Source organism: Neodiprion lecontei, chromosome 1 (genome assembly GCF_021901455.1).
Source record: "Neodiprion lecontei isolate iyNeoLeco1 chromosome 1, iyNeoLeco1.1, whole genome shotgun sequence".
NCBI lineage: Eukaryota > Metazoa > Arthropoda > Insecta > Hymenoptera > Diprionidae > Neodiprion > Neodiprion lecontei.
In genome coordinates, this window is record NC_060260.1 from 150,869 (window position 1) to 162,807 (window position 11,939).

General features: G+C 40.1%; 3 protein-coding genes across 9 annotated transcripts in view; 1 reads left to right on the forward strand and 2 right to left on the reverse strand.

Moving 5' to 3' along the window:
* LOC107221831 overlaps positions 1-1,017 on the reverse strand; it is a 3,921-nt gene extending 2,904 nt beyond the window's left edge. For both annotated transcript variants that reach the window (XM_015660969.2, XM_046746537.1), the window contains exon 1: positions 96-1,017. In XM_015660969.2, the coding sequence (XP_015516455.2) occupies positions 96-888 (793 nt within the window). In that variant the 5' untranslated portion in view covers positions 889-1,017. The remainder of the gene's footprint in view (positions 1-95) is intronic.
* LOC107221830 (putative inorganic phosphate cotransporter) overlaps positions 1-3,647 on the forward strand; it is a 22,911-nt gene extending 19,264 nt beyond the window's left edge. For 2 of the 3 annotated variants that reach the window (XR_006906398.1, XR_001525632.2), the window contains one exon: positions 2,758-3,647. The gene's annotated coding sequence lies outside the window, so the exon portion shown is untranslated. Of the gene's footprint in view, positions 1-1,334; positions 1,940-2,757 lie in introns of those variants that run through there. The other variant, XR_006906400.1, reaches the window with a different exon arrangement.
* LOC107221829 (lysosomal alpha-mannosidase) lies at positions 1,933-11,396 on the reverse strand. Of its 4 annotated transcripts, none has more exons than XM_015660967.2 (17): positions 11,169-11,396; positions 10,688-10,790; positions 9,976-10,057; positions 9,369-9,554; positions 8,386-8,591; positions 8,152-8,288; positions 7,250-7,383; positions 6,792-7,005; positions 6,080-6,276; positions 5,690-5,901; positions 4,375-4,580; positions 4,073-4,295; positions 3,833-3,950; positions 3,139-3,415; positions 2,783-3,028; positions 2,562-2,711; positions 1,933-2,296 (listed from the first exon to the last, which is right to left on the reverse strand). In XM_015660967.2, the coding sequence occupies exons 1-17, from the start codon at positions 11,304-11,306 to the stop codon at positions 2,063-2,065; spliced, it is 3,063 nt and encodes a 1,020-aa protein (XP_015516453.1). In that variant the 5' UTR covers positions 11,307-11,396; the 3' UTR covers positions 1,933-2,062. The 4 variants fall into 4 exon arrangements, with proteins under 4 accessions (XP_015516453.1, XP_015516452.1, XP_046602482.1 ...); XM_015660966.2 differs by lacking the exon at positions 7,250-7,383 and adding an exon at positions 7,627-7,760; XM_046746526.1 differs by lacking the exons at positions 7,250-7,383; positions 10,688-10,790 and adding an exon at positions 7,627-7,760 and having other exon boundaries at positions 11,169-11,377.
* Positions 11,397-11,939: the final 543 nt, after the last annotated feature.

The following is an 11,939-nucleotide window of genomic DNA, read 5'->3' on the forward strand; positions in this document are numbered from 1 at the left end:
GATAGTAACAGTGGCATATTGTAGAAAATCTTCAAAGCAATCGTCCCTATCCGAGAGATAATACACTAATGAATAATAGTGGGCACGAAACTAACGTGATGCCCCTTCTTGGCGGATCGCTGCAACTTTTTCAGCGACAAACACAGACTTCTTTAGCAGACGGTTTATGATATCTGCGACAACGGTAGGGGCTTTTTGGTGTATTTCAAAGTAAGTATTACACAAGAGAACCCCAACGACTGATAATGCTATTACCGACGATTCGAACGTATCAACAATAACATCGAGTCGTAGCTTTCTAAGTATCTCGTCGTTCGTGCCCTCGAGTGCTTGGCACGATGCCAATGTCTGTAACATTTCATCTCTGTACGGTAAACGGATTTGACCGGCGCATCTTTCGACCACGTCGTGGAGTATCACGTCCGCAGTCACCAGTGGGCGAATACCGTTTTCCACGCATTCCTCAATAATATCGCGCAGAAACGATCTTACCGCTGTCCACTCGGTAAGTAAGTTTGTATTGGATTGCCTTGGCTCGCAGGTCAGAATGGTTTGCGTGTCTACATCGAGAACAATCTTTCCAAGAAGACTCCCATAGCATTTGATACAAGTCTGTATCTCTTTGTGCTTGAGTTTAATTTCGGGAAAACTACAGCCGGGATCAGAGAGCCAGAATACTCTGTTCATTATGTGGTAAAAAATGTCCGTGACATAGGCGTTCGCTTCCGCGCTTTCCACTATGTTATAATCTTCCAGCAAATCTTCTGTCGCGACTCCCTTAGTCAGACGATCAATCACACGAGCATTCGACGTATGCGCATCGAATTTAATAACAGTTTGTGTAATTTCGGTTATTTTCTCTGCTACAGGTATGATTCGGTCGTTCATTATTCCTGTAACATTGAACCGTCAAATAAATCCCATTATCGGCAGGCTTGGATTATTTGTGGCATATTATTGGTTTTATCACAATGCAGCTGGAGACTATTATACATATGCATACCTATGTATAATGTATATATCTAATATGTACGGTATATGTATGGGATTACTTGCGATATCTTCGAAATTGTGGTCGTGTGGACAAATTCTTCCCAAATACATTGTCTGCGTTGCCTTATCTTTATACTGGGACAGCAATTCGACCTTGGGTACGCCCCGAAGGTAAGTTTGACATCCCGAATCACTACAACTTATTCGTTTCTCTAACTCGGCAATAGTTATTAACAAGTCTCGTCTTATCGTTTTGAGCTGCACATTGCTCCTGATTATCACGTTGTCGACACCCAAGACTAGGGGAGTATCGCTCACCCCCGATATCAATGTTGTTTCAGTTATTGTGCGAATCCCAGCATCTTCTTGGGGGGTTATGGTTATCAACGTTTGTGTCCATGACTCTTCGTCTGCTTTCACCGTTTCTTCCTGCATGGGGACCTTCTGTGAATTCGATTTGGATTTTCGTTATCCACCAATAGGTATAATTATCTATCAATTGCAAATTTTGCTGGTTTAGCGTAATCCTAAATACTATTCGAGCATTTTTTGCCATTTACGTTGTATACCATAATAACAGCACAGTGGGGTTAAATTGGGAGAGAAGGCTTATTTGTCTTCGTCTATATAATAGGTGGCTAGTCGACCCTTATTAGGCCGAGTATGGCCCGTTGCTCGATCATTTAATCCGGTCCATTTACCGTCTTGAAATAATCAAAGTGACGAGTTGCATCAAAAATTGAATTTTAAAATTACACTTCGTTTGATGTCAAAAAAAAAGGCACCTGGAGGATTTGAACATCCTCTCTGAAGTATGTACAATATTGACATGCAACCGTATAACGATTCGCATGTGTACACGTGCTTACAGGTGGTTGTGTTATTATTACATCTACATGTATAAACGATATGGAACAGCAATAAATGTAAATATGAATGTATTGTATAATTGCGATTTATTTATTTACAGAAACGATATTTAATGGATATTGGGTGCACTTACTGTTAGCTTTCGGTCGTTATATATACGACTTACACTACAGATGTACTGGACATACCTAAATCAATATCAAATTGAAATTTCTATGAGAAAAGTACGAATCTCCATCGGGTGTAGAAGGACGTTGATAACTTCGTTGGCGTCGTCTATTAATCCTGTATCAACAACTCTCACATTTTCCCGTTCACGGTGCACTTCGTTCGACTCACTCACCCATCTTAAACGCTCTGACTCGTTCAACCATTGATTTCCTCCCAACGTTGTTTCTCGTGCATTCGTTACCGTGAAGGGAAGGAAAAGATCCTGTGAAACGTGAAAAGACCTAACGTTAATTATCGGCACACGTTAGCGCGCTGTGATTATATAATCCAGGTGTGGCCGTGATGTCGTCCGAAATACCGAGAACATCCCTTAAAACAAGCACAAGTTGTCGTTCGCAGCACTTGTCCGCTACGCTTGGCGCAGGTAAAAGTTGCACATGTGTTGGCACCGGCAGTCACCGCGTGGCTCGAACCGGGCGGTTTCAAGAGACGTTCCCTGTACACCTGTATGTTACATAATAGCCGACCTTGATATTGATTTCCACAGGGTGAGAGTATCTTGTGTCTTCACCAATTTCAAACATGTGCTCAAGCCTGAAGAGTAGTCCACCATCCTTCCATGGCTCTAGGGTCAAAATACGCACGTTCGGGGGTAGCTGCTTCGTAAGGCCAGATCCCTAAACGATAATAACATAATATGAAGTTTCGATGCAATGTTCGCAGATTGTCAAGGTAGAAATGAACTCGCCTGCATTCGGTGATGATTACGCCATTCCTCAAAAGTTCGACGGCCCGCCGGGGATACGAGGATGCACGGGGGATTTAATAAATTCCAGGCCATCTGCTTTTCCATCAGGATACTTGAGCTACGGTCCAAATTTGTCCCTGTTACGATCTGGTGCCGGCCACGTACGACCAGTCCCTTGCCGTATGCTATCTCGTTCAAAGCTTCGCCAACGCCGAAAGCATCATCATTCAATATCCTGCGATGTAGCTATAGGATCACCGCGCATATAGCAGGTATTATACTCGTACTTTAAATATACCCAACGTACGGAACCGTATTGAAAATAGCCAAATATATTCTGTGCATTTGGTATTTACCATCAATTCCACTTGGCCTTCGTTGAGACTGGTGCCACCTTGAGCTCGGTCGTTCAGGACGCTGATTCTCAATTTATTTATTCTATCCTTGATAGTGATTTTGGCGGTGATAGGGTAATAGTTACCCGCAACAGGTTCGGCGAGCTGCAACGCCCACGTGGGACGGAAATTTTTCTCGCGTCTTAACATTTCGCGACCGTTGCTGTCGGTATAAAACACGTTTCCCGTGGCCAGGTTGCTAGAGTATCTTGTTATGATTTCCTTGCCAATTTTATCACTAGGAAAGTAAGCAAATATCATTAACGGTACCATAATTATATCGAATCCAAATGGTCGATAATCGGTTATATGTATATAAACGGGTTATAAAGCATTTAATTTATATTTATCGAGATTTCAGCTAATACAGCTGCAGGTTTGTGCAGAACGATGATATACGCGTACCATTTTTAGATAACTCAAAAAATTGACTACAAACCGTGGAAATCTGGTGAACTCGAATAAGTTGGGAAATTTGAAAAAAATCGACAGGGTCATTCGTTGCTCAACGCGATCGCGATGGACGTAACTATTAAGGAGGTTCGGTAATACTTGTAAATTGCATAATAGCATGTTTTCAAAGTATATCATCGCTGCCTTCTACAATACTAAAGAATGTGGTGACATGCAGGTTACACTGTAAATTGGTACTCACTCGACGGGGATTGGGCCTACTAGCCAATCATACTCTATATAATTTTCGCCAGTGTAAAGCCTGACAATTTGACTGATCCATTCGTTAATCTTCATATGTATTTCCTGAACCAGTGGACCTGTGAACAAAATAAGCAGCTCATGCATACTATAAAACTTAAACTTAAAGGACAACACATTTGTTTTACTTGTTTATCTTTAATTTTCGTTAATGTTATTCCTATTTAGGATATCGTATTACCCGTATAAATCTGGTGGCTGCCAACATTTGTTAGATTCTTGGGGGTGGCATTCTTCGGCCTGAATATGTACGCTCCGGAAGAGCGATTTTCAAATTCCTCGTTATTGCCTTGACTGCTTTCGTAATAGTGGAAGGATTGGGCAATTCTCATGTTCGTAACACCGGACCGGATTGTACGCAAGGCACACGTGCTTCCGTCATCGGTTATTGAGACGTTGAAGAACTGGGCAGCAAGAGGGCGAATATATAACACTAATAACAGCGTTATGTACAATTTGTGAATGTTTATAATTGGAACGAACCTCATTTTGTATCGTCGCTTCGGTAAAGCTTTCGTTGCGTACGCGTTCAATATTCTTGTTACTTTTAGTAACATAGTAGGCCTGGTAACCAAAAGCTGGAACATTTCGAGCACGAAAAACTAATTCGTTGATCGCTGAACTCTCTCTGCCTGGAATTGCCAGGACTTCGGGCGGTATTGGAATGATTTGCGTGACAATACTAGCACCTAAATTTAAACGTGAAACGATAATGTAAATTATTCTTTCTTTTCCATACATTCTGGTAAACGTCCAATTAGTTGCATTTATTTATGTCTCGTAAATAGTTGATTACAAAAATGCTACGCGGTGAGTATAGTCGTCGCAGTTGACCAAGCTTCTAGGCAGTCCTCCAAACGTAGGTATTAGGGTGGTTTTTTTTTTTTAACTTTTTTTTTTTTATCTTACGTACCTTCGAAAAAGTTAGTTCTGAGCCTCAAACGAAGCCTCGTGAAACCGGAGCACGGTGGGTTAATTCTAAAAGGTGACGCATCCGGTTTGAATTTTTCCCATTTGATTAACACAGGATGAGGGCTATGCAAACACTCTAATCGGGATATCTCGGAAACTATGCAAGTTTAGTAGTATCGACCTTTTTTATAGAAAATTTTATAAAAAAAAAATTATACGCCCTTTTACCACCAAAATCGCCTTTTTACCGAACGGTAACAAACATCTTTATTCATTTATTCAATGAACTTAACTTTGAACGTTCGTATCGACTACAAGATGAATATTTAGCTGTATTTAGCAGTATCGACCTTTTTTATAGAAAATTTTATTACCTACAAAATGAATAAAAAAAGGCTCCGTAACTTGCATAATTTCCGAGATATCCCGGTTAGAGTGTTTGCATAGCCCTCACCCTGTGTTAATCAAATGGGAATAATTCAAACCGGATGCGTCAGCTTTTAGAATTAAGCCACCGTGCTCCGGTTTCACGAAGCTTCGTTTGAGGCTCAGAACTAACTTTTTCGAAGGTACGTAAGAAGAAAAAAAAAGTTAAAAAAAAACCACCCTAGTAGGTATATTAGCGAACCGCGGATAGTACAAGGCATTGTATTAAAAGCATCAGGCGATACCGGAGTTCTGAATTACCCGATTCTCGTACATTCTCCAAAACATATTGTTATCCAACCGATGAGTCGGAACTTCGTGGCAATCTTTATGTAACGCATAGCGCTGATTTATATGAAAGTTCTTTTGCGTGCTCCGATAAGATACCATTGGCATCTAGTGTTCTATTCAGCATTTATACACAACCGATGATTTCACGGTCGTCATCCGTTATATTTACCAGTGAAGTCTCGAACGACGTATGAATTTCCTGTTACGGGAATGCGAACAAAGGTCGAGACCACTCTACTTTGCGGATTGTACAGAGTGAGGACAAAGTTGTTATTTTCTTCCGTGTGTGGGCAAGAGCTGATGTTTAGTTGGTAACAAGTATAGAAATGAACGTCTGCACCGTCGCGAGATCTCCTTTGGTTTCTTGTCGAAATCAAGCTTCTGCAAAAGAGATCTGAACTGTACTTCATTCAATCTCAGTCAGACGTAATATCATATACAGGGGTAACTTCGACGATCAGGTTTAACGTTGCAAGTCGCTTAATGCAAGTGACGATCAATTGGCATTGGTTTTCCACAAAGCCTACTTGTGAATCGGATATGTCATCGGTATACTTACCCAAGCGCATCTGATAAAATCTGTTCTCCGCCCTTCATGGCCTCGGATAAAATTCTCGCGTAATCCTGAGCAACCTGCTGCTTTTCAGTTCCAGTAATCGCATCGTGGTGTTGAAGTACACCCATCGCTTCACGATACGGATTCAGATATGTTTCCGACGTCGATATATTAGTCAATGCTGAAAGTTGCTTTGATACCTGCAAAGTTTCAAATTGCATAGCTATACATTTCTATCTGCAGCTAGGTCTCAATCGCCGAGGATCACAACGAAGAAGCTAAACAGCTCAAGTTGAATGACATTTGGATAGCGGGTATCAGTTTATAAGTTGCTTTCGAATTTTTGCGCTGTGTGCAATTTTCTAAAAGCGAGACGACTCTATAATAAGTAAATATACATCCCAAAAGCTGAAGGCTTCAAGATTTCTTGTCACCAACAGATAGTTCGGTGCCAAGTCGCTCATTCTCTGTAAAAGTTGCTAATTCTGTCTATTTTGTCGTGCTCTTTGAAAGTAAACCAATTTTTCACTTAATAATCAATTTCTAGTAGGTACAGATTATAAATTTAACATTTCGATCGCACGTTGAGAAACACGTCAATTTTTCTATTTTCAATAAAGATTTGATAATTTCTCTATTTTCTTTTATCAATTACGCGTTCACGGAAACATTCGACCAGCTTTGAATACCAGCCGATATGCATAGTTTGACCTACTTGTAGGTAATTATTTCCCATTCTCTCGTAAAATTTGATTGTTGGCCTCGAACTGTAATATCCTGACCAGTAGGTGTGGGGGTCGCTGGCGTATGGAAAGAAGTCGTCAGACTTGGTTGGCCAAGAGAGGGCCTGCTCGTTGACGGCTTTCAGGTAACAGGACGGTGTCGAGTAAAACACGTTTACTGTACTTCCGTGGCGTTCGTTTGCGTATCTGATGATAATGGTTAACTTTATTTACTATTATTATGATTTTATTATAAGATTTAATTAATCGCCGTCTAATCAAATCAATAGACTTTATTCCCCAAGTAAAAAGGGAAGAAACGAAACTCTTATCAGCTGATTCGACGGTACATCCATAAATAGCAAAATGGATTTTCAACAATACGATTTTCAAATTAACATGTCGCCAACAAATAGATAGGTAAGTGGCTACATTTATATTTCTATTTTACCTGATTAATTTATCCAAATTTTTGTACCACAGTTCTGCACTTTGGTAATTGAAATCATCCCCCATAGTCATGATTATGTTATTTGTTCGATAAAAACTTTGTTGCGTTTCTGCAAAAACCAGTAACTGCGCCACCTGCCAAGTGGTCTACATTATACATTGCCCACCATATCGTGTGTGTTAAACATCGCTTTCCCCTCCTCCCGAACCACCCCTGCCCGCCCCCTCTTTCGTATTTATCACGATCCTTTACAAAAATTCCTCCAACGATAGATCTCAATTAATATTTTAGTAGTGACATACTAGGCTGTAGTAGGCTCAGTTTCCGGAAAAATTCGAGGAGCTGCTAAATTTATAATCAATCAGTAAATAGAGTACCTCAGCAGTTTGTCCAAGTTTTTGTACCACGTTTCGGCAACTTGATACGTGAAATCTCCTCCCATCGTCAATATGACATTATTCGTTCGGTAATATTTAGACTGGGTTGTGGCGTACTCGACGAGCGACGAAATCTGGCAACGAACGTTAGAATTTTGTTAGACAAACTCGTTTATATGGAATTTATCAAGTGAAAACAGATGTCGAAACCGTTGATCATTTTTTAAGCATTTCCGTTGGGCTACAATACGGTGTATGCAAATATTTGTCAGGTTGCAAAAATAGTCAACAAAGTGGATTAATAGAAATCATATTACTGCGAGCAGATCTATAGTCTATGTGGATTCGTTGTTCGCTTTTGTCGAAAATTTTCGAAGAGGGGCAGGAAAGGGTGGAAAGAGTATGTCTGGTATAGGTGGCACGAGTAGGCCAGCAAACGACTATAAATGATCATTAGAGTGGAATACACGAACAGATTACCATTGACGTTTGTATAATTTAAGTATGGATAATCGTGATTGTTACCCTACGGTCAACATTGTAGTCGGGACTTTGAGGGTCATCGATTATTGGCTCGTCTGCACAGAGTATATCGAAACAAAACCCGGGCGGAGGACTGTAAGTGTTGAAAAGGACGCTCGTGAACAGATCGGCCTTGTTTCCTACAATAAAATTATGTCCACTGTAATTGTTACTTGGTCTTGCTAACCATAAGAGTGAAAGGATAGTTCTCAAGTTTTCTGAACTACAGATGCATACCCAAACTGTCACTCCCTTTCCAAATCATTTCAGCTGTTTTCTTATCCATGCGGTTTCTCTTATCCTGATAATCCAGCCTACCGAAGAAGAGACCGTCGAAGCCCATCTGAGCAAATAACGAGGCCTGCTCCCTCGAGTGGCCAAAGGGGTCTATTTGCCATCCGACGTGGGGACGTGCACACGATCCGAATGTGTCGTTAAGGCGCCTATGGCGAGAACGGGAAGATACAGGTAGTATTGTGTTGTTACGAAAAAAGGTTGCTGTGGATTCTGTCCTGATGTTGAGGCAAGATAAGTATGTCTAATTGGCTGGAGTTGGGCCTGCAGGATGGTCCTAAAAACGGTTCACCACCAATTTACGAATCCACGCACGTGCGAAGCTGATAATACAACCGCCTGGTGCTTAATAAGTAATTATCGAATACCAATCTATATACATGCCCAAGCACTTAACAGCATGTCTGTATCCATGAAAACTATTTTGGGTTAGTATAATCTATATAACATGTGTAGCCATGCAATACCAAGTCACTTAAAGAAAAGTCAAAATCGCGGAGGTGAAATGCTAATGAGATTAATCTCGACTGAAATCTTATCCAGAAAAAATATTATATTACCACGTGCTTGGAAATGCTGCGAAGGATTTTACCTTTAGAAATAACGCATAAATATCTAAAATGTGCACCTGTATAAGTACATGTTCTTTCATTGTTAATTCTACGGCAATAATCGTTTAACGTGGTTGAGAATCTGCCGGTGATACAGAGTCGTTGGTAACTATACGCGATTATTTATTTGTTTCTGAACACGAGTGCAACTAATGTAGCCGTCCTATCTCTCGCCTGAATTATAAACGGCTGAATTTTACCCGGGTTTCTCTTTCAGCGACACATAAAAATCCATGCGTATACATCTACAATACGCAGCTAAGATGAATACGGCGATGACCTGATAATCATCGGTATGATGAATATTTGGCGTACCTGAAGCCCCAGGTGAACTGATCGATGATTGATTGATAATGAGTGACCGCCTCGTCATTCATACTCCATGCCCCGCTTATTATTTCCAGCCGACCTTCATCAATGAGTCTCCGAACATCTGTCTTAACTCGGTCACTTTGATACGACCACCACTTCCACAGGTAGGCGGTCTCCACGTAGATGAACCTTATAGATTTTTCACGCTTAGATCAAAACTATAAAAATAAGATTACTAAAATAATGACGTGTCACTTGTTGCAGTAAATTCTATCTCCACGTTGGAAACGTTTAATCACCAAGTCTCGCGATGTTTCCACAACTGATGGCGTTGTACCGGTAGACTGTAAATCAGTGAGGAATACCATATAGGTATCTATTATACAGTGGCGTTGACATATGCAACAAGTGACAGGTCATTATTTCTTCGATGCACATTGCTCCAAAATGAACATCTACTTTCCGCGTGCGTGCAATTACACGCATTCGACACCTGCGGTACTTTACACTTTTCTAAACTTAGCACAGATGATAAACTCCAAGTACCGTACGTATGTGCAGTACCTACAATATTTATAGATATATAAATATTTAGCTTTATGCTGATTACCTTCTGTTTGGATCTTCAAGTAGTTCGTGGATAACGCTATCCAAAATGTATTGGACTCCAGCTTTTGCAATCAAGGGACGGCCTTAAAAATCAATGTTTGGTATTAGTATTGCGTTGATCAGTCTAATATTTCGTACGGTCAATATGTAACTCGTAGAACATTGGTTTTGCGTAAAAATCCCTACAAGTCGCTCTTCTCGGAACTTTGGACCCACTTTACGTAACCGCTGTTTTTCGCTACGTTGTGTTCAAAAGTTTAATTTGTTTTCTGCAAACTCGACTGCATATCTTCGTCATAACGAAACGACAGGTCGTCAACTCGACTATAAAATTATCCCGCGATAGTCGCCCTCGGGCGTATAATATCAATTATGAGTTTTAGTCTATACATTATATTTAATCAAATTAGTTGTAATTGTATTAAATATTATACAAGTATGAACTTCTAAACATTCCGTAGAATATTTTAAGGACTGATTCTCAGATACCAAATGGGAAAAAAAAATTTTTTTTCGAAAAACTAAATTTTACTCCCAACGAGATTACAACTGTACAATTGTGTGACACCAGTGAAACAAGTCACGCTTATTGTCAATCGAAAACGTTTTAATTTTTCAGGCTTGACAAAATTTAAAACTTGGCTATAAACAACCGGATGATATATGACACACAATGTATTTGTAATATAGATGAAAGTAAATGAAGTACTCACCACCCCAGTAATACTGATCGACTGTCTTTAACCAGCCAACATCGTCATGGGTGTGCGGAATTAAATGGATATTCAATTTGTTTTGGCTGGGTTTTGAACAAGCCTGTAATTCGGTGTCATTAAGCACATGATTGGCAGTAACATAATAATTAATACTCTGGATAAATCTTTAGCCCTACCACTATTGTTTTATGGTCTGCTTTAATGTTGCTCAACTCAACGAATTCCTTTCGTATATCTACGTCCAGTCAGTTTTCAAAATACATGACATATTAATGATCATAAATAATGCCGCAAAGTTGAAACTTGCAGTTACTCACTTGATAATCACAGGTCTTAGAATTGTCTCGTGATATAAAATTTTTCAACTGCTAGTCTACGTCCGTTATAAATATATCTACGTCCGGTCTGTGTTGAAATTATACTGTGTACTGAAGATAGCAAATAATATACTACATGGTCGAAAGACGCAGTTACTCACTTGATAGCCGCAGGTCTTCGAACTTTCTCGTGATTCCAAATTTTTTAACGGAGTTGCGCCACATTCTTTTCCCACCGAATAAAACAGGAAAATTGCTAAGAATAAAAGTTGTGGCAAGTAGATCGGCATCTTCGACATTCTTGACGTAGCTGTGATGCAGCGATCCCTGCTCGGCAGGAAGGGACTAAGCAAGACGACCGAGGCCAACGTCTGGCCTGTCGATACTTATACTCTAAGTGTTTCTCCAATACACCCGAACCAAGTCCACAACTACGTGTCAAACACATACGCCACCCACCTCATACACAGATTCGTGTACAAAGTACGAACCGTAGTGTATACAGATATACAATATCCCGCGGCTAGCGCTGCGTGACTTTTCCCCCTTTATTATATCAAACGCGCATTATACGTTTGTGGTAAGGTCAATCGTAATATGCATAACTACAATGTCTCTTTTCTACGGCCAAGCACCTCACGTCGATTTCGCACAACATCGGCGAATCCTTATCTCTTAAAAGGTTATCGTACAGGCTGGCCTGGAAATAGATTTACCCACGCCGATTTATATGCACGTTAACAACCTACTCTGGTCGTCCTTTAGGAAACAGCCTGATTTCAAGTAAGCACGCGTTTGGTTAGTCTGGCCCTATATTAATTTTTCACCCGATTCAGTTTCATACTAACAAATAATCGATACATATTATGATTAATTACTGACACCCGTTATTAATAAATAGAATAACGAAGTGAAATAAACAAACTCAGAAA

Excerpts from the sequence above, each read along its gene's own strand:
- LOC107221829 (XM_015660967.2), bottom strand. The coding sequence starts at position 11,306 with ATGTCGAAGATGCCGATCTACTTGCCACAACTTTTATTCTTAGCAATT. Across the intron at positions 3,416-3,832 it reads GTAGGCCCAATCCCCGTCGA|TGATAAAATTGGCAAGGAAA; the intron begins GTGAGTACCAAT and ends TTACTTTCCTAG. Across the intron at positions 2,297-2,561 it reads CTGTGGAAATCAATATCAAG|GATCTTTTCCTTCCCTTCAC; the intron begins GTCGGCTATTAT and ends CACGTTTCACAG.